At 42.9% G+C, this 25,687-nt stretch overlaps 3 protein-coding genes and 1 non-coding gene across 4 annotated transcripts; all 4 read right to left on the minus strand.

Moving 5' to 3' along the window:
- Nucleotides 6,198-6,269, minus strand: TRNAP-AGG. Its single transcript has one exon. It is a non-coding gene; the product is annotated as a tRNA-Pro (tRNA).
- On the minus strand, nt 8,056-9,568 carry LOC8082260 (protein MKS1). Its single transcript, XM_002438603.2, has one exon. It carries the CDS (start codon nt 9,427-9,429, stop codon nt 8,752-8,754), a length of 678 nt encoding a protein of 225 aa, XP_002438648.1. The 5' UTR covers nt 9,430-9,568; the 3' UTR covers nt 8,056-8,751.
- Nucleotides 17,445-18,732, minus strand: LOC8065073 (DNA-directed RNA polymerase III subunit RPC6). Its single transcript, XM_002438604.2, has one exon. The coding sequence runs from the start codon at nt 18,626-18,628 to the stop codon at nt 17,846-17,848; it is 783 nt and encodes a 260-aa protein (XP_002438649.1). The 5' UTR covers nt 18,629-18,732; the 3' UTR covers nt 17,445-17,845.
- On the minus strand, nt 20,213-24,504 carry LOC8065074 (SPX domain-containing protein 1). The gene is made up of 3 exons (XM_002438605.2): nt 23,867-24,504; nt 23,647-23,779; nt 20,213-21,053 (listed from the first exon to the last, which is right to left on the minus strand). The coding sequence occupies exons 1-3, from the start codon at nt 24,164-24,166 to the stop codon at nt 20,560-20,562; spliced, it is 927 nt and encodes a 308-aa protein (XP_002438650.1). The 5' UTR covers nt 24,167-24,504; the 3' UTR covers nt 20,213-20,559.

Genomic DNA, 25,687 nt, shown 5'->3' on the forward strand with positions numbered 1-25,687 from the left:
TTGTTTGTCCAGTAAGGCAGGTATACGCCTACACTAACTACAATCAAGTATCTCATTTTTTATGGACTTGTTACCAAAGTTACAAGACAAATGATGGGCATTTGTAGATCAGCTGTGTTTCTCAACTTTTCTACATAGCATTTGTTAAAACCAAATATATGTTCCCAAATTAAGTACCTTAATTTTCATATAGATTTTTTTGTTAGTGGGGTAGGTTTGTTTTTTAGTTTTATGATTTATTTTAGTTTTGTAATTTTTTTCTAAGAGTCACCGTAGCGTTAGCACGGGCAATATACTAGTGATATATATTGTATTAAATGTGAATAGGTAACAAGGATGATCCCAAGTTATACTTGCCTTGATCAAAGCTCTCCTGAGCCTGCTGGTCTTCAAAAGATTGACCTTGATCACCAACGTATCGCTCACCGTCTATACTCGATCATCAATCAACAACACGTAATCCAATGTAGACAATCATACACGAAGCAAACAAGCTATAATTAGAACAATACACCAAACAGTGGTAAAACAAGTCTAAAAGTTTATCAAAATATTCTACGCAGCGCTACGATCACACAAACGTAAAGTTTACGAAAATCGAAATTAAAACGTAGAAGTTATGAATTTTCTAAGATTCCTATAGAGAAATAATTAATTAAATGCTACTGCAGAAATAAAAAGTTTCAAAACAGTAAACTAATACTTCTAACATGTAGAGCTCGTGAATACGAATCTAACGAAAATTTGAATGGACAAAGACGGAGTTAAAACGAATATTTTATGAGCAAAACAAATTCAATGGCAAAACTGTAATTTCTGGAAAACGTATTTTTGAACTTAGCCGGTTGTTTACGTCTTCCGGACTGAGAAAGCGTATTTTAGGGTTTACGTAATGGACTGCGGGTTCAATTTCCAAATAACTCAGGGTCTCTTTAAGAAAAGTGCGAATGAAGGGGTACGTTCTAGTCTAGATCGTTGATCTTGAATCGGACGACTGAGACTCAAACTGGGGAAGAACAGGGTGGCTGCCGGCAGCGCACAAGAGCCTCACGGTGGCTCCATGGCCGGAAGTTCGCCGGCACTCGTGGAGAAGGAACTAGGAACCATGGTTTTCGATGGGAAAAGAACCAGGGCGTAGAGGACCTTCGTGCGAACTCACCTAGGCGACTTTTGCGATCGGAGAGAGCTTGGAAGAGGGCGGCAGCACGTCGAGGCGGAGCTTTGCGTTCCTACGAAGTTCGGCGAGCAATTCAGCAACATAGAGAAGGATAGAACGGTGATGGAAAGCACAGGGGGGTTCAAAACCTCAACGCGAAGCTTGGCGTCCACTCAATTGTGATAGAGCGGCCGCGTATGGCAAGAACTACGGCGGCGGTTCTTCCTCTACTCGCGGCGAGATCCAAACTGCAACGACGGCCGCAAAGAGAGCTCGTTGGATTCACAGATGAGGGAAAGGGCACGCGGGGAAGGTTCCTGAGCTTTTATAGGAGCGCGGTAGTCGATCACGGCAACAAATCCCGTGGTAAACGGGATTGGGCTCGATCCCGGTGTGAAGTCCTGCTTGGCCACGCGAGGAAGAAAGGTTGGAGGCACTGACTTGTGGGGCCCACCTGTCGGTTGTTGACGGTCCTTAAGTATCAAATTTAATTATCAAATAAATAAAGAAAAGGATCCAAATGAAATCAACATCTAGACTTAGGGATTTATCTGACAGAATTCCACGAGTTTTGGTGTTTGTCTATTTCTGCAGGGGGTTATCAGGAAATACGGAAGAAAGGCCCACACATCGGGATTACATAGAGATATTAACGTGCCGCGCAATTATCTTACATCTAGAAGACTCCAGAAGCCACGATACCGAAGCGGAGGCGAAACGGGGCCAGAGGCAGGGCGCCCGCCCTGATCCCCTGGGCGCCCGCCCCCTCTAGGAGTCCAATCAGGACTCTGCTTCGTGGGAGATCTCCACCGACCTAAAGGATGAATCTAAACCATACAATCTATGTCGGTTTGATCCAATGGCCCATATTCACTTGAAGGGACTATAAAACCAGACCCCCTGGCCCCTGGAGGAGAGAGCCTCTCAACCCTAATTCATTGTTCTTCAAGGGAGAAGAAGCCACTGATCAAGATTAGAGCCACCACATCAATTAGATATCTAGATTAGCATAGCTACATAGAATTAGAACTAGAAGGAGTCAATCTTCGATTGGTTTCCGGATCTGTCAAGAGAATTCTTGGTAATTCTCTAATTGTGCTTCTAATTGCTTTCTAATTATCTTTGTTCTTCAATATTATGAATATGACTTTGTTCTACTTCAATATATTGCTTATGACTTTGCTCTACTTGCTTATATTCAAGATTATATTGTTCTTAGTTTATCATAGTTATGTACTTGGCTTAGTTAGATGCTATATACATGCTTAGGATCGTATAGTGTTTATCCATCGGATCCATGGGTAAATGATAGATATTGTGTAGGCGTGGTGCTTATACCGTATTTATCTGCGATTGTACCCAATATGCCAGATCGTGGGGTGGTTCGTGATAGTGACAGCTTCATTGATTCTTATATAGTCCCCCTCTCGTGTATTGGGCTGGCAGAGCAATATTATTACAGGGGAGTGATTGCTATGTTTCTCATATTCCTTGCTAATATCACTATGCATGGGCGTAGTCTTGTCTCGCAATGATTGCTAAGTATGCTTGCACTAACTATGATAATGCTAGACTATATAGTTGAGAATAACTTAGGGAATATTCTTGTAGTTCGTTCTAATACCATGCTAATGACTTTCTAGAGTATCTAATTGAGGTGCTTATCATATTTATTATGTGGCTAGATCAGATTAGTTATCCTTGTCACTATTCATTATTTCATATATCTTTTATGTGACACTTATCCCTGTATGATGAGTTAGATATAATGTTCTCAATTATACATGCAATGATAGATGCTCAATCTCATATTCTATTCTGTAATCAATATTGATGATTGCTAATCCCTTCCCAGTGGTAAAAATATAAATAACGATACCTGGAATACTTCCCGGTTAAAATGCTGCATCGGTATTAATCTGTGCGCTTGCAGATCCCATTCATTATTTATTTAGAAGAGCAATTGCATATTTCAATACTGCGTCTCTTATATCATCTGGGGATGACAACTTGGCTTAAGTGGTGTGAGGGATAGGTTTGGCATTTTTGGCACCGTTACTAGATTTAGAGAACTTAGTCTACTTTTGGTAATGATGTTAAGAATACCCAACATCGGTGACCAAAAGCGCGGGACCCGCTTGCCAGCCAAGGGAGAGAGAGGACAGTGCGCTGGCTGGCCATTTGGGCCGAGAGAGGGAAGCGAGGCTTGCTGCGCGCGCTGGGCCAAGGCAGAGCGAGAGGATGGGCCGCGGGAGAGAGGAAAAGCCAGGCCGAGGAGGGGAAGTGTTTTCTTTTGTTTTGTTTTTTTTAATTATTTTCCTTCAAGCCATTTTTCCAAAACCATTTAAAATATGTTTGAAATATATTTGAACTTTGGTCAAATCACTCAGCACAATAAAATAAATTCTCCAGCATGAATGCACAACCATATTACTAATCCTATGATAAATTTTATTTTAATGAAATTGTTCCTATATTTTCATGTGCACAAAAATTCATAATTAAATCATTTTAGCTCTATTTCCTAGAAAACAAATTTTAGGGTGTTACAGATTCAATATGACGATGAATCTTAAATTTTTTTTTAATTTTTGGATGAACTAAATAAGGCCTTAGCCTGCCAACAGTCCCTAATATAGATAGTCCTACTGTAATTCTCCTATCGATGGCGTAGCCAGCAGCAACTCACTGACGCACCGACGCCTGCCTCCTGAAAGCAGGCTGGAGCTACTCTGGCCCAGGCATGAGTCTGCTAGGCCGGTCGGCGCTCACGTCGCAGCCGAGACGGCCCACCATCCTCACGCAAGGCTTCTTCACGTGGGGCATCCTAGAGTCCAACCACTCGGACGGCTCCACGTGCCGGCCGGCAGCGCAGGGATCACGGGCAGTGCCCCGTACATGGGAAATGCGGATTGCGGGCAGCAGCAGACGCGGACGCATGCTGCCCAATCCCGCAGGGCCCACCTCATCACCTTACAGGTGGTGAGATTAAAAAAGAAATTACTGCTAAACTAAGTATCAAAATTAAATTCAGATTACACCATCAGATTTTTTTATAATAAATTTTTTAAAATAAGATCCCATATAAATATATTTAGATAAAATTTTATTAATGAATATTTACCTTATAAAGATACATTTTTGAGGAGAAATCAATGTTCTAGGTTCAAAGAGCAATGTTCCATACTTATAATAACAATGTTCTCGATTTAAAATATTCTAATTTTACATTCATGATATTGGTATTATAATATACCTATAAATAAATAAATAACAAAATAAAAAAACTAGAGCAAAGTATAAGTATAAAAATAGAACATATAATAGAGAAAATTTTAAATAACATCACATAATAATTTTTAAACTATATGTATATACTGATGTATATCGTGTGAGCATAAAAATATCGTAGAACATCAAATTTATACTACGAAAACATCACATATATAATACGTGATAACATTGCAAAAAAAAAAAAGCAACATAGACCATTACATGCATACCACGTGAACACAAAAAAAAAATCAGGTCACAAAAAAAACAAACATCGCTAAATACAACATAAAACATTTCATACATACCACATGAATATAAAAAAATCACAAAATATCACTTATATAACATATGGACATAGAACTTCACATTTACAAAACACGAACATAAAAAATAATAAGAAAAGAGAAAGATAAAAAATAAACAAAATATAAAATATAAAATTAAAAGAATAATAAAAATCACATAAAATAAAAAAAAGAGTGAGACAAAAAATAAATGGAAAATAAGAAAAGAAATGAAACAAAAATAGACAAAAAATGAAAAAATAAGAAGAAAGAAAACAAGAAAGAAAAATAAAAATATCTGAGAATAGCTAACACCAGACGTCTACGATGCCAAAAACGGTTGTAGGCTAGCCACGTTGTGGGCCGTCCTAGCATGCAGCAAGCAGCTCTCGCCACCCGCGGCACGCTCCTATCAGTAGAAGTACCATCGCACGGAATAATTAGGCGGGAAACATCGGCGGCAGACTCAGGTTGGAGAATTCCGTCTTCACGTCCTCTCCGTAGCCAGTTGTGACAGCGTCTTCTGTCTGTTTTTGCAATTATTGAATCGCTCTTGTTTGTTTGGGCTAATAAGTTATGATAAAAAGTATTATTGGCTGATTTATTGACAAGCCAATGTCAAAAATATACAGTTACGTGACTAGAACAAGTTTTAGGAATTGCATTGTGAATCTCTACGGCCTTGTTTAGTTTCTAACAAATTTTGCAAAATTTTTTAGATTCTCCGTCACATCGAATTTTTAGACGTATGCATATAGTATTAAATATAGATAAAAATAAAAACTAATTGTACAGTTTAATCGAAATTGACGAGGCGAATCTTTTGAGCCTACTTAATATTTGTCAAATACAAACGAAAATGTTACAGTGTCGATTTCCTAAAATTTTTTAAACTAAACAAGGATTGTGTTTTAATTACTACCTTGTAAACGAAATATATGTTCACACACGATTTTAAACAAACTGTAGATTGCGACTGGATTGTCAATTGTGATTTTTTTTTCTCTTTAATCTCTGAATACAGTAGTAATACAGCTGGTGCGTGTTCCAACCGGAACGTGTGGATGAAACGTTTTTTACAGCGGTGAATTTGGCCGCACAGTTTTACACCATTTGCGAATCGCGTTTTTTTTTTTTTGATCTTTTTCCAAAAGTCTAACGCTGACGAGGATCCAGCTCCGCCCGAGCTCTTCTTTGTTCTTTGCGCTTATAATAACCAAAATAAGGCAGTTGACCTGCCAAAAATTGAAAGCTTGAGTGTATATTCTATATATCCGATCTGTGTCGTCTCGCGTAACGATCAGCGGGTCAACGTAAATATAATCCGTCTTTTCGAACCCATTATTTATTATTTATATCTACGAAATGGGCGGTTGCGGTGCTTATATATATTTTTAAAAAAAGTGTAGTGGCGCTGTTAGTTGTCAATAAGCGGGAGAGAGCGGCAGAATTAATAAATAAAATAGATACATGAAAAAAAAGGGGCATTCCGAGAATTGAACTCGGGACCTCTCGCACCCTAAGCGAGAATCATACCACTAGACCAAATGCCCATTTGTTATGGATTTGAATACGGATTTTAAATATTAAATAAGATCAATGCTATGGTAGAACTGGGTAATAAACTAATAATAGTATGCTCTCCTGCGGTCCTGCCGCTCGCTTAGCTTAGCTTAGCTTTGTACAGAAAATAGTCGTACCACTTCCTCGAGACAAACACATTAATTAAAGCTTCTTGCGAATTCAATTAAAACGAAAATGTTTCACACAGACATTTCTCTCCTCTTCTAAACCTGAATTGATCTTCCAGCGATAGATATTTGGATGTGTGTGTGTGTTGTATCCTAACTTAGGATTTTGGATTGAGGATTTTAGACTTCAGAGAGGAAACCAAGGGAGAAAGGTTGACTTGGCGCTTGGTGGTAGATGGGAATAGTGTGCAGGAGGGGGAAAAAAAAGGCGTGGTGAGACCGTGAAAGTGATGGTGGATCGGGCACTAATTAATAATTCTCTTTTCTTTTTTAGCTTAATTAACTAGCCCGACGTGCACTAATGATAATCTACTTTGCATAATTGATAGAGTTATTAGACCATTGCTTTCGTTTCCTAGGCCTTGTTTAGTTCTGAAAAGATTTTGGATTTCGGTAATGTAGCATTTTCGTTTTTATTTGACAAATATTATCCAATCATAGATTAATTAGGCTCAAAAGATTCATCTCGTGATTTACAGGCAAACTGTGCAATTAGTTTTTGTCTTCGTCTATATCTAATGCTTCATGCATGTGCCCTAAGATTCGATGTGACGGAGAATCTTGAAAAGTTTTTGGTTTTTGGGGTGAACTAAAGAAGGCCCTAGTGAGATTTTATGATTCGAAGGGAAAACCAGCTGAGCTAATAACAGAATCAAATGCCAATGGCTTTCAACAGGCAATAAGCCACTAACATTAAGGGATTTATAATCCTAGCTAATTCCTGTTCCATGGGCAATTCAACGCTTCTGCCTAAGTTCCCTTTGAAATATCTTCTCAAGTAGTTCATCAATTAGGAGTTAGGACCCCTTAGGCAGAATATACCCATTATAGTTTGCGGGTCGTCAATTCGTATGGTTTTATATAGGGATGAAAACGAGATGGATGTTTTCAATTATTCATCAATCTCGAAAGGGTCAAAACCCTATATGGATTAGTTTGTATCTAAATCCGAACATTTAATATTCTATCATATCCGATTTGAATACTCAAAATCGGATTTCTGATATGTATATGATATAGATATCAATATCTGAATGATCTATATCCGGTTGTGAGATCCGCGAAAAAATATAAAATATAATACAGGATATGAGACATAATACAGGATCACTACTATCCTTTTGTATCCGATTCGGTATCATCCCTAGTTGTGTACATGCAGCACGATCCCCTTGATTTAAAAGAAATTCAAATAGATATAGATTAGTCTGTCTCTGTCTAGTTTTTCTCATTTTCTTTCTTTCCTTTTTGTTCCCTAATCTCCCTTTCATCCTCTCCCAGCCTCTTTCTTTGTAACTGTATTTGCAACCTTTATTTTTTAATGCTATTCACAGTAGGGGCGTGAGCCCCTCTTGTTTTCATCAAAAAAAATATCAATCCAGCTGAAAGATAGGGATAAAGTGAGAGTTATATATATGATATGAAGTCTCTCCTGCAAATCTGTAATACAATCCCAAGCCAATGAGCCCTGATCTGCTTTGATCGGAACTCAGAAGTGGTGTCCATGACACGGATGCAGATAGAATATGAAGTAAACAAAAGTTGCATATATCACGGTAGACATACAAGCTGCAGTGTAGGATATTCATATATGTAATCATCAACAATTCATTAACCAACCAGCTTCTGCGGCCTGCAGGACATCATCATACCGCAGATACATTGAACTAGCTAGCTACTAGCAAGCTGTGTGAGTTGATTAACTTGCACGCCACTAAAACGAATCAAAAAATAAATCAATTCCATGAGTAGGGTACCAAATAGTATTGTACCTAGATACATTATTATTGTACAACTAGCACTGCACAAAAAATCAAAACAAATCCTTGCATAAGAAAAACACACACATCACACAAACTACGACTAATGTAGTTGAACTGAAAACACAAATCCATGCTTATAATCCCCTTTGTCCCCTCATTTCCAAATATTCCATCGTCTCTTGATCGCTAGTTGAGTGCGCAGGCGTGCACAGACTGGCTTGAATTATTGTCTCTCCTGAGGTCCAGTCCTGATGTAGTGATATTGTGAAGTGATTGGGGATTGAAGGCCGTGGAAAACTGGAAAGCCTACACTATGTACAGTTCCTGAACTACAGCCTAACCAAATTCAAGTAAACTGGTCTCGGATCTGTCCTGTGTGTCAATGGCCATGCACCCATGCATCATGCTTCATGCATGCAAAAGCATCGGTCCATGCAAGAAACCCTAACTCGCATATGCTGATAGCCAAGTGAGAGAGAGCATGCATGCCATGGCAGCACCACTCACCAGTTGATCTGAGATCACTGCTGCTGCGAGGACAGCGGCCCGAAGATGTCGAGGAAGCTGGCTGACGGCGAGCCGAACGTGGCCGCCGCCGCGCCAGGGCTGAGGAAATGGTGGTCGCCAACGTGGTGCAGCCACCCGGGGGACACCAGGGGGTGGTGGTGCTCGCCCTTGAGCGCGGCGCCGCGGAGCGGGCTGAGGTCGCGGAACAGTAGCCCCGACGGCGACGCCGAAGCGGCCGATGGAGCCGCGACCTGCTGCTGCCTCGTGGCCGTCACGGACACGGACACGGCCGGGCCGGCCGGCCGGTTCAGGGCGCGCGCCTTCACGCGCACCGGCGGCGCCGCCGCCCTGGTCTTGCTGCGCGCGCCTTCCGATTCCTCGTCCCCACCACCAGCGCCTCCCTCTCCTCCGGACGTTGACGGCCTGCTGCTCTTCTTGTCGCCGCGGCCGGCGGCGGCTTCGGGGCCGGTGAGCCGCTGCACGAGCGGCAAGAACTCGTGGGCCTCGACGTGGATGACCTTGGGGGACACCATGTAGATGATGACCGGCTTCCGCTCCTGTTGCCCGTGCCCGCCGGCGCCCGGCTTGCCGATCTTGCGCGACGCGGCGTGCACGCCGAGGGCCCGGCCGGTCCCCGCGGCCCCGCCGCCGTGGCGCGTGACGTCGGCGTCGAAGCTCGCGGCGGCCGCCATGGGATGGATCAATGCGCGCGCAAGGAGACGACGACGACGGTCGATGGAAGGATCGGATGGGTTACTATATAGTATTGGATGATGGAGGCAAGTAGAAGTGGACACGAAACTAAAGATTTGAAGGGGACGGGCTAGCTAGCTGACGGACAGCAAGAGGCTAAGGCTGTGTACGGGGGATGCATGGTGAATATATAGCGAAGGACGGCGTCCTGGAGCTCTTGGCATTACGTGGCTCTGGTCAACCAGGAAAAATCGAAGGGGACAACAGTGATGGAGAGTGGCACGTGCTTTCTAGTCTATCCAATGTGCCCATTTCTCCGTAGCCCAAATGTGCCGCATTCTCCATCTTTGGCTAAAGAGAAATTCGAAATATATAATGGTTATAGTTAGAGAACTAATTGAAGAAGACACTGAAGGGTATTTTTCCACCAAAATCTCTATTACTATCCATGTAGGAACGATATATAAAGACAGACGAATTAATAACAACATTACAATGGTTATCTTTTAGATTGTCTCATAGTAACTCATAATTCTTTAATTATCGACAGAAAAAAGTGAAGTTATGAGTTGTATGACAATAACTCATGCAATGGTACAACAATTGTCTCATAGTCCTAAATCTTAGCTCATGAGACGGTTGTTTCGCGGAACAATGACATCATTTTCTGTCTCCTCTTTCTTTCCTCCATATCAGCAAAAATCCTACGTGGCAATGCATAAGTCAGAGTATGAGACTGCTTATATGTAGCAATATACTTGCCCTAAGTTGTCTAAAAGAAACATCAACATGGCCCCTACTTAAGCCCTCAAAACTAAATTTAAGGTCCAAAGTAAAAAAAAAGGAGCTCCAACAGCTAAAATATGAGAGGACCCTCAATCTCCATCTTAGCCCTTATTCCTAGAGACTCTACTTTAGGCCCTCAAAAGACGCTTGTCGTGGTTGTTTCCCTCCCCCCACTCACGGAATCGTGTCTGCCCGTCTGTCCGTGCTTGTTTGCATCTAATGTCGTGCCACCTACTCCACCATCTTCGGTGAAGTCCCCCCTTGATGCAGCCCCACACCCCAATGGTGCATCTCGATCCCCTTACCGAGCCATCACTAGTACAGGAATTTTAATGGAGGCGATTGTTTTTGGTTAATGGAGGCGGGTCAATCCAACCACTCCAATGAAAGGCCTCGGTTAATCGATGGATAACCGAGGCTGTTACACTACCCACCTCTATTAGTAAGATTAACGGAGGTAGACACTTTATAATGCCCGCCTCAATTAATCGATCAGAAAAAATAAAAAAAAAAGAAAAAAGCCCACCTCGACAAATCCCCATCGCATGGTAGACCCAAGCAAGGTCATCGGCTCACCGCCTCACTGCTTGCTCCTCTCTCTAGGGCAACGAGGTCCCCTGCTTGCTCCTCTCCCCAGGTAACTCACTCTGGCGCCTGCTCGCCCGAGATATTTGTCGTTTGCTCCTCTCTCCGATGACTCCCTCCACTTGGTTCTCCGTCAAACGAGTTCTATCGCCTGCTCCTCTACTAGGAGCCCCCACTCCCTCAGGCAGCTCCTCTTGTCCTTCAATGGTGAGATCCATCGACTGCTCCTCTCCTCGAATGGCCCTCCCTCGGATGACGCCCTCGGTGTTCCTCTCTATAGCCTTGTGTTGACATAGCTCAATTGATGAGAGTGTGTCTTGGGTCTCGAATGTCAGTGTCTACTAAAATGTATTTGAGAGTTTTCATTTGAGACTGTTGTTGGAGCTGATGAAAAAAATTAGACACTCAAAAGTCTAGAGATCCATCAAATCAAAAGTAGAGGCCCTGATTAAGGCTGTAGATAGAGTTGCTCTAGGATGGTGCATTTTACTTACCATGTATATGTAATTTTTTTAAAATATGAATAATTGAATGTAGTGGGCTCACTCTCATGATATTAGATACCTAGGACGAATGCAATAATTTACATTTGAATACATAGTAGTCATCTTGCCAAAAAAGGCAAGTCTCAATGGGATTTCTTAGAGTTTTATGAGCATTAAATATGATGATATGATAATATATTAATGAAGAGAGATATGATAGGATAGGTTGAAAGTGAGACATGAAATCTTCGGTCGAGACTAGCAAGCCACAATGAATCCTGCCACGCCTACGCAACAACCACGCACCCTTTTTGACAAAAAACACACCGGCTATCTGGGCCCCACCCCCACCCCGGGATCGGAGGTGCAGGTAAGATCGGGCGACTACGGAAGGATCGGAGACTCTGGCAAGAAAACCCCCGTCCGTCCGCCATGAGCCCGCCCCAGCTATATAGAATAATAAAATAATGCCTCTCTCGCCTTTTGTTTACCCTTCCTGTCAGCTTCGGCGCGGGGGAGGGCCGCCCGCCACGGCGTCTCTTAGTTCACCTCACGCCATTGGCCGGCGCCGCCGCGAAAGTCAGCGCCCGCCCGCCCGCGTACGTGGCGGCGACTAAGAGCTAGGCGCGCGCGAGAGCCCCGGCCGCCCGGCGCCCCTTTCGTGCCTGTGCTTATCGCATTGCTGCCGTGGCGGCGAGGCGTACGCCTCCGATAGATGGCCGCCGCGACGGGCCGGCGGGCGCGCTAGCTTCTTGAAATTTTCCTATATGACCGCGCGCGCGCGGGAGCTGCAACTGCAAGTGGCGTGGTGGTGGTAGCTGTTGTTGGCCTGCTGCCGAGTGCCGACGACTACTATACCTGCAAGAGGACGACGAGGAGTGGCCGAGTGGGAAGTCGTCGCGTGCGCAGTGACGGCTCCGCACGGCGGCCCGCGGGTGCCGGCCGGGTGGTTCCTCGATCGGTCGTACGGCGACCGTACGTACGCGCCGAGCACACCGTGCATGGCTTGGATGACGCCGCGCGCCGTCCTGCGCGGGCGTCTCGAGTCTTGACCAAGAGAGGAGAGGAGAGGAGAGGAGAGAAGCGAGACCGCCCGGACCCCGGCCGCCGGCCGGAATATCCGCGAGCAGCACGCGCGCGCGCGGGCACTAGATTTCTCGCACGATTATGGCGTGCGCGTCGCCGCTCGGCCGCACGCAGCGCATTGGACCACTACCGCCTCGTGCGTGCGTGCATTGCTCCCCCGTGCATGAGGCCGTGACGATGTACCAGGCGTGATTACTATACAAGGTTTTCAAATCATAAGCCGCCGTATAGTATAGGCTTCTTGAACCATGCTGATTTTGAGTGCTCCATAAAAATGCATGCCAAATTTTGAAACATGCATGTTAATTACCCATATGTATGTAGGCTTCTTGAACCAGTCATCAGTACCCTACCCACAATTAACCAACCACCCCGACAACAATGCATAAATTTCCACCGCTCCTTTCCTTTGTTGTTGCCTGCTCAAATAAAGGTACAACACGTACGTACACAACTTGTAACCAAGTTACACACCAAGCACTACTGCAGCTTCGTCATACGCTGACATTTATATATAGTACTTTCTTATACTTTCTCCGTTCCAAATTATAAGTCATTCCAAGAATCAAGAATCATGAAGAGTCAAAGCATTTTCAAGTTTGACTAAAAATATAGAGAGAAATATAAATATTTATGTCATAAAATAGGTACACTATAAAAATATAACTAACAAAGAATCTAATAATACTTGGTTGATACCGAAAATGTTATTATTTTGCTATATAAATTTGGCCAAACTTGAAAAACTTTGACTCTCTAACATTCTTAGAATGACTTATAATTTAGGACGGAGGGAGTAGTGTGTAATAAAATAAAAGTACAACACAAGCACGTTGAAGCTTGACCCGCAGCCTGCGACGACGACGCGCGCGCGGCCACTAGCGACCAAAGATTTTACCACGAAACTAATCAAAGCCGCTTTTCAGCAGGTTCCACCCTGCTTCGATATGTATGCGGCGCAACAAATAAAATGCCGTATAATAACTACTAACCACCCTGGAAGACCTCGCCACAGAGTTAGAAAAAAAAAGCATAGAGAGGTCATTTTATTATAGATAGCAGGTAAAAAGAGGTGCAATGCACCACGCCACCACGCGTTCGTCACAACAAGTCACAGCCGCCGGCACATTTCCTTCTCATCCGATAGATATACCATTGCCACTGATTAATCGACACACAGCAGCAGGTGAGGTGAGCACCTCGTTCCCGGACGCCATCGCTTTCCTCCGGAATTGACAAGTACAGTATTACCGATCGAGGGGCTGCCGCGGGCACCACCACCAGGCCGCGCGCATGGGGCGTGACCATAGCCTGACGCCTGAACCGTGCAAGAAACCGGGCACGCATGCCCTGTGCGTGCATTGCATGCAATTGCAATTTGCAAAAGGAGGCGACGAAGACCGGGTCGGCCGTCGATCGGTGTGAAGAAATCAATTAAACCTTGGCCTTGTTTAGTTGTTGAGGTGAATTTTTTTTTAATATTATAGCACTTTTGTTTGTATTTGACAATTATTATCCAATTATGAACTATCTAGATTCAAAAGATTTATCTCATAAATTTCAAACAAACTGTAATTAGTTATTGTTTTTATCTATACTTAATGTTTTATACATGTCTCGCAAGATTTGATGAAAAAATCTTGAAAAAATTTTGGTTTTTGGGTGGAAGTAAACAAGCCCTCGACGAAGAGTTCCAACGAGATACCTTCCTTTCTGAAGGGCGTCATCTTCAGAAGAGACTGCAGGATCCTGCGTGTCCTCGATCTACTCTTCAGAAAAGGCTTGAAATTCACGCCACCATCTTTTCGAGTTTTGAAACCTGTAGTTGCAGTTGCATGCAATCATCAGCTGCAAAGCACAAGCACGGAACTCAGATCAGCTGGATGGAAGCCGTCCGAGGCTTGCTTGCCCTATGCAACACCACGCCAGCAATGCATGCACTGGATATGCTGTGGATACTTCTTTCAAAAACCTTTCAGATATAGAAATTTCCATAAAAAAACAAACCTTTCAGATACCGAAAAAGTTGTTCAACGTGAGAGACGAACTTGTTAAATCACATACTATTAGTAGCACGAAAATGCTTTCCGCGAGGCTTGCTTTTTTGTATGTTCAAAGTACTTAAGCGTCCAACCGTCCTGAAGCGTGGTATACTAATTTCTGTGCTGCGAACTATGATCGCATATATCAACAAAATTAAAAGAACCTTTTCAGAAAAAAAAAACATACTAAGCACCCAAATAAAACCAATAGCAGTAATGACAAAGGGTACGTAGAGTTGCAGATTGCTTTCCTAACACACGTCCATGTTAAGCCCTCTTTGGCAGGACTTTTGTACGGACTTCTCTCCAACTGTTTAATCAAAAACCTTGTCAAAACATGTACATATGAGAACAGCTTCTAAAGCCAAAACAACCAAGCCAAAAAGAGTAAAACAGAAGTCATTCTTGTCAAGCCAAAGACACCAAAATGTGGCTTTCCCTAGCTTTACTATTTTTCGAAAAGCCCAAGCCCTAGAGCTAGAGGGCCTTAGTCGTGGATTCCAACAATTCGATATTCAATTTGAAGAAACCAATTGAACTGAAAGGAACAAACGCCTTGCATTTCAGCACTCATTTGTCATGTCCTATAAACTTTCATTAACGTCATCCTGACATTATCTTATATAAAGATCCTGCCGTGCAAAACTGTTAGTTGTTTTCTTAAGATTGACCCAAAACAGCAATGGAGAACATATTCTAAAATGAACAATTTGTTAAACCGGCCATACATTATCGTCAGGCATCACCATGCCTCATGTCTCCCCTCAAGTCAGCTAAAACAATATAATACTCCTAGATGAAGCTTTATGGATTTTTTTTAACACAGTTATAGAACAAACACAATGACTTCATATTCCAAATTTTCCTGAATATAGTCAAACAGAAATGCCATTACAGAATCACCACACATTATGTAGTTTGAGCTCAACAGGTTACAATGTGAATCCCATGTATCACCCCTCTGCCCCAAACTCCCCACATAAAGTATACAAGGAACAGCCATGTCCAATGCATCGAAACATATGGTAAGATGAGATATGCACAGGTGTAAACATCTAGGCCCCAAGGTAAGCGGTGAGTTTCAGTGGTTAATACAGCCATGCAGTTGTGACTAATATGTTTTGTAGGATGTTAGATCACAAATAAACAATGCATGAGAATGATGTGTCCCCCCAATATTGATGGAAAGACGATCAAGGACTCGAATTGAAGGACTGTATCTCTTGTTGGTATTTGAACATCCTATAGGGGGATTGAGTGCTAGTAAGCTTGACCGAAGTGTCCCATGAGCGTAGAGATGCAAATCTGGTGAACAAAAATTGTGGACTGTTTACTGTGCAATAGAAGAGTGGAAGAAACAAGAGAACATTTGTTCCTGGAATGAAATTTTATCAAAAAATGCTGGCAGAATCTAAGAATCTCTTATATTAGGTAACTGAATTTGTGCAGAGCATGCCAAAACAGGTTTCCTCAAACATGCTTTCGTCATGGAGATCTTCATAATCGCAACATCGGAAGTTTGGAAATTAACAAATGGCAAGATTTTTGAATGGTAGGCCATCAGGCTCTGGACTGTGAAGTTTAGGGATCTATCTAGCCATGCACTCATGCGGAAGACATCAGGCCTCCTATTTTTCAATGGCTAAAAAGTACTTTGTGAAAGGATTGTAACTCCTCAGTTTTGCTTTTTTGTTATGTATATATACATCGTAAGGATGCTTTTTCCCTTTCATATATTTTAAACAAAAGCAAATTCAATTTCAGACCAACAAGTGTAAGGAACCAAACTTAGATTGGCAGCAGAATTGAATACAAATGCAGCATATTCTGTAGATTGTGATTAAGGATAATTGGGTTATACTATGTCTGATGACAGATACACACTAGAAGATGATCTCATCACAGCTTATTAAGTTACTAACTTAATTTCAAAGTAATTTGAGATTTTAGACAGACTAACTTCAGTGTGCTGTACCAACAGTAGTCACAGAAAAATAAACTGTGCAATTAGCATGAAACATATTGAAATTTTAGTGATTTTGTGATGCGAAATCAAGTACTATCATTGCTAGGTAGCAGGAACTGACTGAAATAGTCAGAACCTAGGTACAGCTAAGATTGCAGAAGATTGCATATTAGTCATGCCCACAAGAACAATACAATCAAGGTACCAACTTGCAGTTGTAGGCTAAACATAAACATAAGATTATTCTTGTGTACAACAACACCTATTACAGGCACAAGAAGAGGCCAGCCATGCCATTACCAGACAGTCAGACACAGAGCAGCAGCAGCAGCCAGGCAATGTGTCCAGGCGAAGTGGTGACATGGTTGCTAGGTGAGGAGATTTGTTTTTCGGTTTGGCTTGTTAGCTTCTGTACTTTAGATATTTAGAGACTGATTACAGCAGTTGATAGGAGTTTGGTCTGATTAGGAGATAAGTTGAGAGTTTGTTGCTTGAAAGACGTCTGTGTGTGTGATTAGACAAGTTAAGCTAGTCTCTATCCCCTTCTCCTTACTCTGCCTCTTTGTTGTGACACCTATCACAATTTCGAAGTCATGGCCAAGGGGGCCCAGGGCCTCGGCCGACCACCACGCACGACACTAATAGCCCTGCCCATACCACATGATGATCATGCAGAAGTACATAACACAGAGGTGAAGTGAAGACAAAACCAAAAGTTGAAGTACAATACAGATGTGGTTTGCACTATGAAACAGCTGAACCTGTGCTGTGTAAGCACATAAAAATAGTCAGTAAAATCAAGTATATATAATTAGCTACACCCTACAGCAATAACACCATAAATGGACAACCGAGCATATATGACAACCCTGTGAGTTGTGAAAGATAATGGGCTAAAACAATCAAGCAACATGGATAATGTACCTGAACATTGCAGTTGCCTAGCATTGCAGCCATTGAGGTTTTCAACAATTAGCCAAACAGAATATTGCACTGTATTTCACAATCTAAGTTCTGTTAGTTTATAAGTTGAATAGAAGGCGCATCTTTGTTGGTCCTTTGGCTGTCAAACAGGAACATTTTGGGTTCACATGCTCAAAATATAACTTCAGTACAAGAGCTTAAATGTTTGCCGATTACCTAAATATTTAGGATGTTGATATGGTACTGAGTACAGACATCCAAACTTGATGAAAAAGATACACATTAAAGATTATACCAAGCTAAAAGGACTAAGAAGAAATAACTATAAAGATGATTCTTAATATGAGTAACACAATCTGAAACTGGACTTTTATACCTATCCTTTCAGAGGTCACGAATTGAACTTTTCAATTCAGGCTAGAGTGTGATGAGTGTGATCCAACAGCCCCAATTGGTCATTGACTCATTGTGAAACTGAATTCTCCAATAGACTCCAACACTCCATAGCGATGCACAGGTACAGCAGAAGAGGGCTCACCGCCTAGAAGTCCATCTGCAGCCACTTCTTGTAGTAAACGCAGGTGCTCGGCGAAATGACCCCCTCCGGTGAGCACTCATCAATCCTGGGGCAAACCCCACAAGGAATTCCCTCCATCATCCCTCCCTGCGGAGCCCCAGTCACCAGCCGGTAGCACATTGTGCCGGCCCTGACGGCCGTGAACTCCCCCGTCCCGGTGCTCTTGACCTCCTCGAGGACCTTGTCCAGAACCATGGTCTTGATAATATCTCTGATCTTGTCGATAGTGTACACGGCCCTGGGGTCGTCCTTCAGAATGCCGTTGTGGATCATCTGCGCGGTCGCGGCGCCGAGCCTCTCGACCTGCGCCTGGCAGCAGCGGCGCGCGGTGCTTACGGCGTCGGTGTCTAGGCGGCCGTCGTGGTACCAGGTGCCGCCAGTGATCTCGGCGGAGGGCTGGAAGTCGGTGGCCATGAAGATCTTCCTGCTGCGGTGGCGCACATCGCTGACCTCCTTCAGGAGCCCACGCCCCACGAGGGTGCGCACGACCTTGGTGGCGATGTTGGGGCCCATCAACAACTTCTTGCGGATGTCCAGCATCCACATGCCCTTGTTGCCCGCCTCGAAGATGAGCTTGTACGCCAGGCGCTCCTGGGTGGGCAGTTGGGCGAGGATCGTCGCCGAGATGGTCGGCTGCTCGGAATCGGGGGCGGGTTTGGAGGGTTCGGACGGCTGGGCGTCAAGTAGAGGCTTCGAAGAAGGAGAGGGCTCCTCCGGCGGCGCCGCCGGGCGCTTTCGCGGTGGCATGGCTCAGGTAACGAGGGATTGGCGGCGGCGGCGCCGCAGAGCAGGGGAGCACGACTGCAGAAAGGAGGAAGAGGAAGGAGATTTTGCTCCTGGGCCGATCTTAGGCTTTTATGTGGGGTTTCAATTCTTTTTTTTACATGTATACCATTATAAAAGTTGATAATTATTTACAAGTCATTAAAAAAAGTTGAGCTCTCACATGTGCCACTGCTCTAACTCTTTTGTCCTTTATATCATTTCCGTTAGATTTAGCTCTAACATTGTCAAACCGCGAGTGTAAAAAGTCAAAAATATCCTCAAGATTAAATATGTAATTAAATTTTTTGAGCATCTTAATGACCTCAAATGAAAAAACTCAGAACTACAAAGTTATAGATCTCGACAATATCTATAGTATTATATAAAAATTATTTTCATTGAATTTGATATTATTATACAAAATCAAATAAAAATATTTTTTATATAAATATTGTAGACCTCGACGAGATCTACGACTTTCTAGTTTTGAGTTTTTTCATTTGAGATCGTTAAGATGCTCAAAAAAATTAATTGGATATTTAGGCATGATGGTATTTTTGACTTTTCATACCTGCGGTTTAACACCGTTAGCGTAAAATCTGACAGAAGTGGCGTAGAGGATAAAAAAGTTCAGAGCAGTGGCACCTATAAGTTCAACTTTTTTAATGGCTTATAGGTAATTGCCAACTTTTATAATGGCGTACATGTAAAAGCCTCTTTCTTTTTTGGAACTTGTTTCAATTTCCGTTGGCGATGTCAAAAGCATTTTAGGCCTTGTTTAGTTTCTAAAAAATTTTACAATTTTTTCAGATTTCATGTCACATCAGATCTTGCGGCATATGCATGAAACATTAAATATAGATTAAAAATAACTAATTACACAGTTTACCTATAATTTACGAGACCAATTTTTTGAGTCTAGTTAGTCCATGATTGGACAATATTTGCCAAATACAAATGAAAGTACTTCATCTATTTTGCAAAAAAGTTTTGCAACTAAACAGGGCCTTAGTAGCAGCATTTTCCTTTTCTAAACGCAAAATCTAACCAGTACTGTCCTCAAATACAAGAGATCTAAATTTATCCACTATGTAAAATTCAACCAGACTTATAGTTCGTCCATTTCAAAGTATAAGTCACTTAATTTTGTCCTAACTTCTTTTAATTTTGCCCAAGTTTATGGAAAAAGCATAACATCAACATCTAATTAGTTTCATTTTTATCCATTAAATATTTTTCGATAGTGCATTTATTTAAACTTCTAGAGGTTGATATATTATATCTAAAAGTTAGTTAAAATTTAGGCCCTGTTTGGTTTGTTCCAAACACACAGACTAAAAGAAGCTAAAATAGTTTAATTCCACTAGTCATCCAAAAAAAGCTAGAATTTGACTAAAATTTAGAAAGGAGAACCAAACGGGGCCTTAGAGGTGTCTGACTTGAAAGGAAACTGAAATGGACTATAATTTGGAATAATGGAGTAGCAAGCCTAAAACTGTTTTTCTTTGATAATCACAAGCAGTAGCAACACCCAATCATAAACTCAGTAAACGATTGTAGATCGGCAAAAATACATGATCGATTCACAAAAAGTGAATAAAATCAGTTCAGTGTTTTTCTTTGATAATCACAAGCAGTAGCAACACCCAATCATAAACTCAGTAAACGATTGTAGATCGGCAAAAATACATGATCAATTCACAATAGTGAATAAAATCAGTTCTGTTCTGTCTCACGGTTGTGCTGGGATTCTATGATTTAACATTTCCACCATTTTACAGCTGTTAGGAATCCTGAATTCATACAAATTACTGAATATACGACAGGGAGATTGAGATCCCAGCCTCATCTCCAGCAAATGTAAGTCTAAAATCGTGACGAACTGAGGCATCAGATGTTGCACATTCGACCTGTCATTTGGCCGCCTGCTCTATCACTGTTACTTTGCTCCACCTCTCTGGCTCTTCATCTAGTTTGGTTTGCTCTGCCCGGATCTGGTAACTGTCCTGTGCATTGTTGCCCTGAAGAGGTGGCAACGAGAACATACTGACAGTTGAACTCTTGCTCCGGATCTCCTTCAGTGACCTAAGGGCTGCAACGGTGCTCTTCATGTACATACTCTCCATGTACTCAATCTCATCTAACTCTGGAATGCCACCACCATTTACCAAGGAAGAACTCGGCTTTGCCAGCTTCTCTTCATCATTACTGTCTCCTTTTACATCTTCACTGGATACAGATGCCTCACTAACCGGAAGGAGCTGCTCCAGCATGGCTTCACACTGCTTCACAAGCTTGTACAGGAGATCAGTGGTGAAGAAAGGCTGCTGAAGAACTTTCTGGATGAAGGGCAGCCGGATCAGGGCTCCAGTTCTCTTATCGTATTTCTTGAGAATCTTAACCAATCCTGCAAATGGCAACACAGTAAATAACCATAGTGATGATGAAAGATCTAAATAGCTAAGGTATCAAGAAAGTGATACATGAGCATATGTGGTACAGACAAGCTAGAAGGTCGACAACACTGTGATTTGACACAGAATACAACCAACAGAATTACCATAACAATGCAGCAAGCATGCCAAGTTGCCAACTATACTAAATTGATTGCAATCAGTTTCTCCAAGACCATCATATTCTAGGCAGAACTCTCACAAAAAAGCTTCAAATTCCAAATAATATATGATTATCAGATTTCTGTTTTAATGAAACCAATGATGTATGAACTACAAAATCAGCAGACAACAATTCTACTGAACGCAAATTACATAAGTTCATTTTTTATTAGCTAATACATGTGGAAAATGTCACCGTTGTCAGCAAAAACTTATGTTGATAACACCCTGTAAAGGAAAACAGCAAAAACTTATATTGTCTTTGCATGTGCACCACTAAAAGCGCCATTGGTCAACTGAAATGCATAAACCAACATATCTATACTATAAAGGAGCAAACGAATTGTAAAATATCTGTCATCTAAAACCATCCTACCCACCTTAGATCTTTTCCGTTGGATAAATATCCAACGCATCTGATTAAATATTAACTGTGGGCCTAAGAGCGTTTTCTGACATCCTTACTCCCGAAACGCGTGTTTCCACAGAGAAACTAGGGAAAAGATGATAAGAAAGAGCAGCTTGCATGTAAAATGGACTAACAAAAGAAGTAAAAATCAAGCAACAGAAATGAGTCACGTATTTACAGAACACAAATAGTAAAGCATTCAAGTACAGATATCCCACGACAATAAAGAAACTGAGAAGTACAATGTTTATATTAAACAGCTTGCAAGATTAAATCAGCTTGTTATATTCCACAAAAATAAGAACCTAAAAAGTTGTTTCGCCTTTAATGTCACAGACTCACAGTATATCAATCAGAAAGCCAACTAAACTTTACAAGTGCATCTAGATTTAGATGTGATTTAATAAACTACACAAGTCACCTAATCAAAGATAAGAGTGACTCAAACAATTGGCTCCAAGCACATGCTTGAAGACTATGAGGCTGATTGGTTGCCTGCACATCCAGCCCCCGTAGTACAACTCATCCATGTTTGGTTACCTACACAAGCCCATATGCAGGCTAGCACTATCCTCAAAGCAAGATCCCACAATTCAGCCAAATCCAATGTATCCAGCTATGCATCCTCCCTCCCACACCCACTCTGCATCCCAACTCCCAAGGCTCAGTCTGGCCACTCACGCAGGAAACCAATCACATATAACATTATACAGCTTCCTGTCCAGACAAACCAAACAACAACAAATTGTGTTGCCTTATCTAGGCTAAAGGTGTGCTCCATAACCTCTAATGCAATGCAATACTAATGTGAGGAACCAATCAAACCCTACAACAGAAGGAATGCATACAATGAACCTTATGCAGAGTCAATTTTTTTGGGGGAAATGGTTCCCTGCTACACTGAAACCACGCTTCATTCAAGTAATCTTTAGTTAAATGGACACATCAGAACAGAGAAAATTTGCATACATGTGGGAGAGGGAGTTAAGTGGAACAGGAAAGTTACTGCCTGATCTTACTGTATAAAACAAAGCCCACTATAACAATGAAACCTAAAAATATCTTGACAGTAAACAACAAGAATTAATCCATAGCTTACAGAAGACAGTTTTTCTTCCGAGATTAAATACAGTTATTATAAAGGCAGAGATAACACCTAGGCACTTAACAGTAAATCAAAACAGCACAGGGAATTTCTTTGTCCTACTAATCTAATAAAAATTGAGTAATGCACCACAGTCCAAGATAGCATCCATTAGTTAATCCCAATCCGAGCGAAGAGCTCCGGACAAAATGTTAACTTTCAAACATGTCAGATGTGTGACTGTATGGTGACTATCAAAAAGGGAGTGCTGTTTTTCTTTCAATTATTTACTATTTTTACAAAAAAAAAGTGGTATCACCTAACTGAATATTATATAAACTGTTGTCTCGCCACAAGTGTTCCGAATCAAACATGTGTTTTTTTATTGTGTATAACATCTGGATACAAACTAAATGATGCCTTTGCACTCATGTACGAGATATAGCTAATTTCTCGCGAGAAATCAACGCACTTACCGCAGATCACAATTTCTCGGCATAGATTAATTTTTAGCAACATTAATTCGTCAATAACGAGGATAAATGGACTCTTGCCATTCAACTTAGTCACTACTCAATAGTATGCATACTCAATGACAGCAACATGAATTCCCCATTGCTGACAAGCAACACAGAAAGTCGTCTCTTTATTTGACCCATGTTAGCTATAGCTATGGCAAACACTGGTTGTTAACTCCACGAATCTAGATGCTTCATCCCCAATTCACACAGCACACTCCAAGCTAAACTAAACTTGCCAGGAAGAGATAAACAACAACAGAGACAACATAATTTTGGAAAACAAATCAACCATAAGAGTGAGTGACATGAAAGCAACGCATGCGACGCGGCAGGACGGGAGTGTGCGGCGGCGGCGGCGGAGGACGACTCACCGGTGTAGTTGAGGGCGCTGTAGTTCTCGAGCAGCACCATCTCGCCATGGAAGTCGACGATCTCCTTGCGCACCCGCATGAGCTCCTCCTTGGACTCCCGGCCGGCCGCCCTGGCCACCCGGTCCTGCAGTTCCTGCTCCACCCAGCCACGGCCAAGCAACCCGATCAGATCAAGGAATCGTTTGGGAAGCGAGGGGAAGGAAGGAAGGAGAGCAGGCACCTTCTGGCGGATGATGTACTCCTCTTCCTTCTCGACGAAGAAAGAGTTGAACTTGTCGAGCTCGGCCTCCAGGAGCCGCATAAAGTCCGCCTCCTCCGGCGTCATCGCCGCCGCCGCCGCGGACGCGTCAGGCTCCCCGGCGTCGTCGCGGCGGGCCCGCTTCGGCTGCCGCTCGGCGGCCCCGTTCCCGGCGCCGATGAGCTTGAGGCGCTTCTTCAGGTCCTTGTAGGAGAGGAACTTGTCGCGCCACTCCGGGAGCGTCTCCACGATCTGCCCGCTCAGGCTCTTGCCGAACTTCATCGCCGCCGCCGACGCCGCCGACGCCGCCGCCTCCTAACCGCGGTAAAGAAAATGAGATTCCCGGAGGGGGGAGTGGATGAGTGAGTGGGTGTGTGGGTGGACGGATTGCGCCGGTGATGAGTCTCGCCGGTGATCGTCGCGGCTGATGGGGTTGTGAAATAGAGGGGAAGGGAAAGCGGGGCGGACGGACGGAAGGAAGGATATGCGGGGCGGGGAGGTGGGAAGCGGCGAATATTCGCGTGGAAGGATATTATTTGTTGCGGTGCGTGGGCGACGCGGAGTTTATTCCTCGCCCTCGCTCGCCGCCGAAAAGGCCACCCTTCGAGGGTGGAAGACGTCGAGGTGAGGGGGACGGAAGAGGAGACCGGGCGCCAGGCGGTGGTGGTGGCCCTGGGCCCTGGCGGGGGCGTTCGGCCGTGGAGCTATGCGGCGAAACTGGCATGGGCACGCAGCACAGGCCACAGGGAGCTGACACGGTCGCGTACTCACGTGCCGTGTGGTTTTTTCTTTTCTTTGAAAACCTGTGCCGTGTGGCTGTGTAGGGTGGATGGTTTGTTTAGTTTCCAAAAAATTTTGCAAAATTTTTCAGATTTCCCGTCACATCGAATCTTTATACGCATGCATGGAGTATTAAATATAGATGAAAATAAAAGCTAATTGAACAGTTTGGTCAAAATTGACGAGACGAATCTTTTGAGCCTAGTTAGTCTATGATTGGATAATTTTTGTCAAATACAAACGAAAGTGCTACAGTATCGATTTTGCAAAATTTTTTAGAACTAAACAAGGCCCAAGTGCTGGCGTTTGGTTTCGAGGACATCCGCCGACGAGATGGGAAGGGATGGACTGCTTTTTTAAGGGTTGGGAACGCATGAATTTTGCGAAAAAAAACATGAGTTTTCTCGGGAACAATCTTATTTTTATTATAGGAAAAAAATATAGGAAACTGAAAAGTTTCCTATATTCCAAAAGATGGTTCGGTGGTGTTCAGTTTAAGGACAACAAGCGTTTGATTTTGAGATATTAAGGACAAGAACAAAGTTATATGGTTCGAGGTATATTTGCTTATTATGTGGGGCTCTTTTGCTCCTCTTGTTTCCTAAAAAAAACTTAGTCCCTCAAATTTAGTGGATTAAGTCGTCTCTCGCGGATAGCATCATGTCATCTCCACGTGGCTAAGCACGGATGCGATCGGTAGAAGGAGCAAAGCGGGTCGAGGAAGCAGTGGTGTGGAAAGGCACTTGTAATGGCGTTGCGAGGCATGAAGAGGCCTAGGAAGGGCTGATGTGAGAGAAGACGACAAATGAGGTGGAGTGAGCTTGGAGTAGGTCAAGGAGAGGAGACAAGTGGATATGACACCAAGGGACGAGGCTACGATGGTTGTGCAGGCAAAAAGCTAGGTCACAACAAACAAACGAAAGAGGAGGAAAGTTAGGTCCTACACCAATGAAAGAACCAAAGGAGAAAGAAGAGGAAAAACAACATCCATCTTCTATATGCCTGTATCTTACCATCCCTCGT

The sequence above is a fragment of the Sorghum bicolor genome, chromosome 10, assembly GCF_000003195.3.
Source record: "Sorghum bicolor cultivar BTx623 chromosome 10, Sorghum_bicolor_NCBIv3, whole genome shotgun sequence".
NCBI classification, from domain to species: domain Eukaryota; kingdom Viridiplantae; phylum Streptophyta; class Magnoliopsida; order Poales; family Poaceae; genus Sorghum; species Sorghum bicolor.

Excerpts from the sequence above, each read along its gene's own strand:
- LOC8082260 (XM_002438603.2), bottom strand. The coding sequence starts at position 9,429 with ATGGCGGCCGCCGCGAGCTTCGACGCCGACGTCACGCGCCACGGCGGC.
- LOC8065073 (XM_002438604.2), bottom strand. The coding sequence starts at position 18,628 with ATGCCACCGCGAAAGCGCCCGGCGGCGCCGCCGGAGGAGCCCTCTCCT.
- LOC8065074 (XM_002438605.2), bottom strand. The coding sequence starts at position 24,166 with ATGAAGTTCGGCAAGAGCCTGAGCGGGCAGATCGTGGAGACGCTCCCG. Across the intron at positions 23,780-23,866 it reads AGTACATCATCCGCCAGAAG|GAACTGCAGGACCGGGTGGC; the intron begins GTGCCTGCTCTC and ends TGGGTGGAGCAG. Across the intron at positions 21,054-23,646 it reads CAGCGCCCTCAACTACACCG|GATTGGTTAAGATTCTCAAG; the intron begins GTGAGTCGTCCT and ends TGCCATTTGCAG.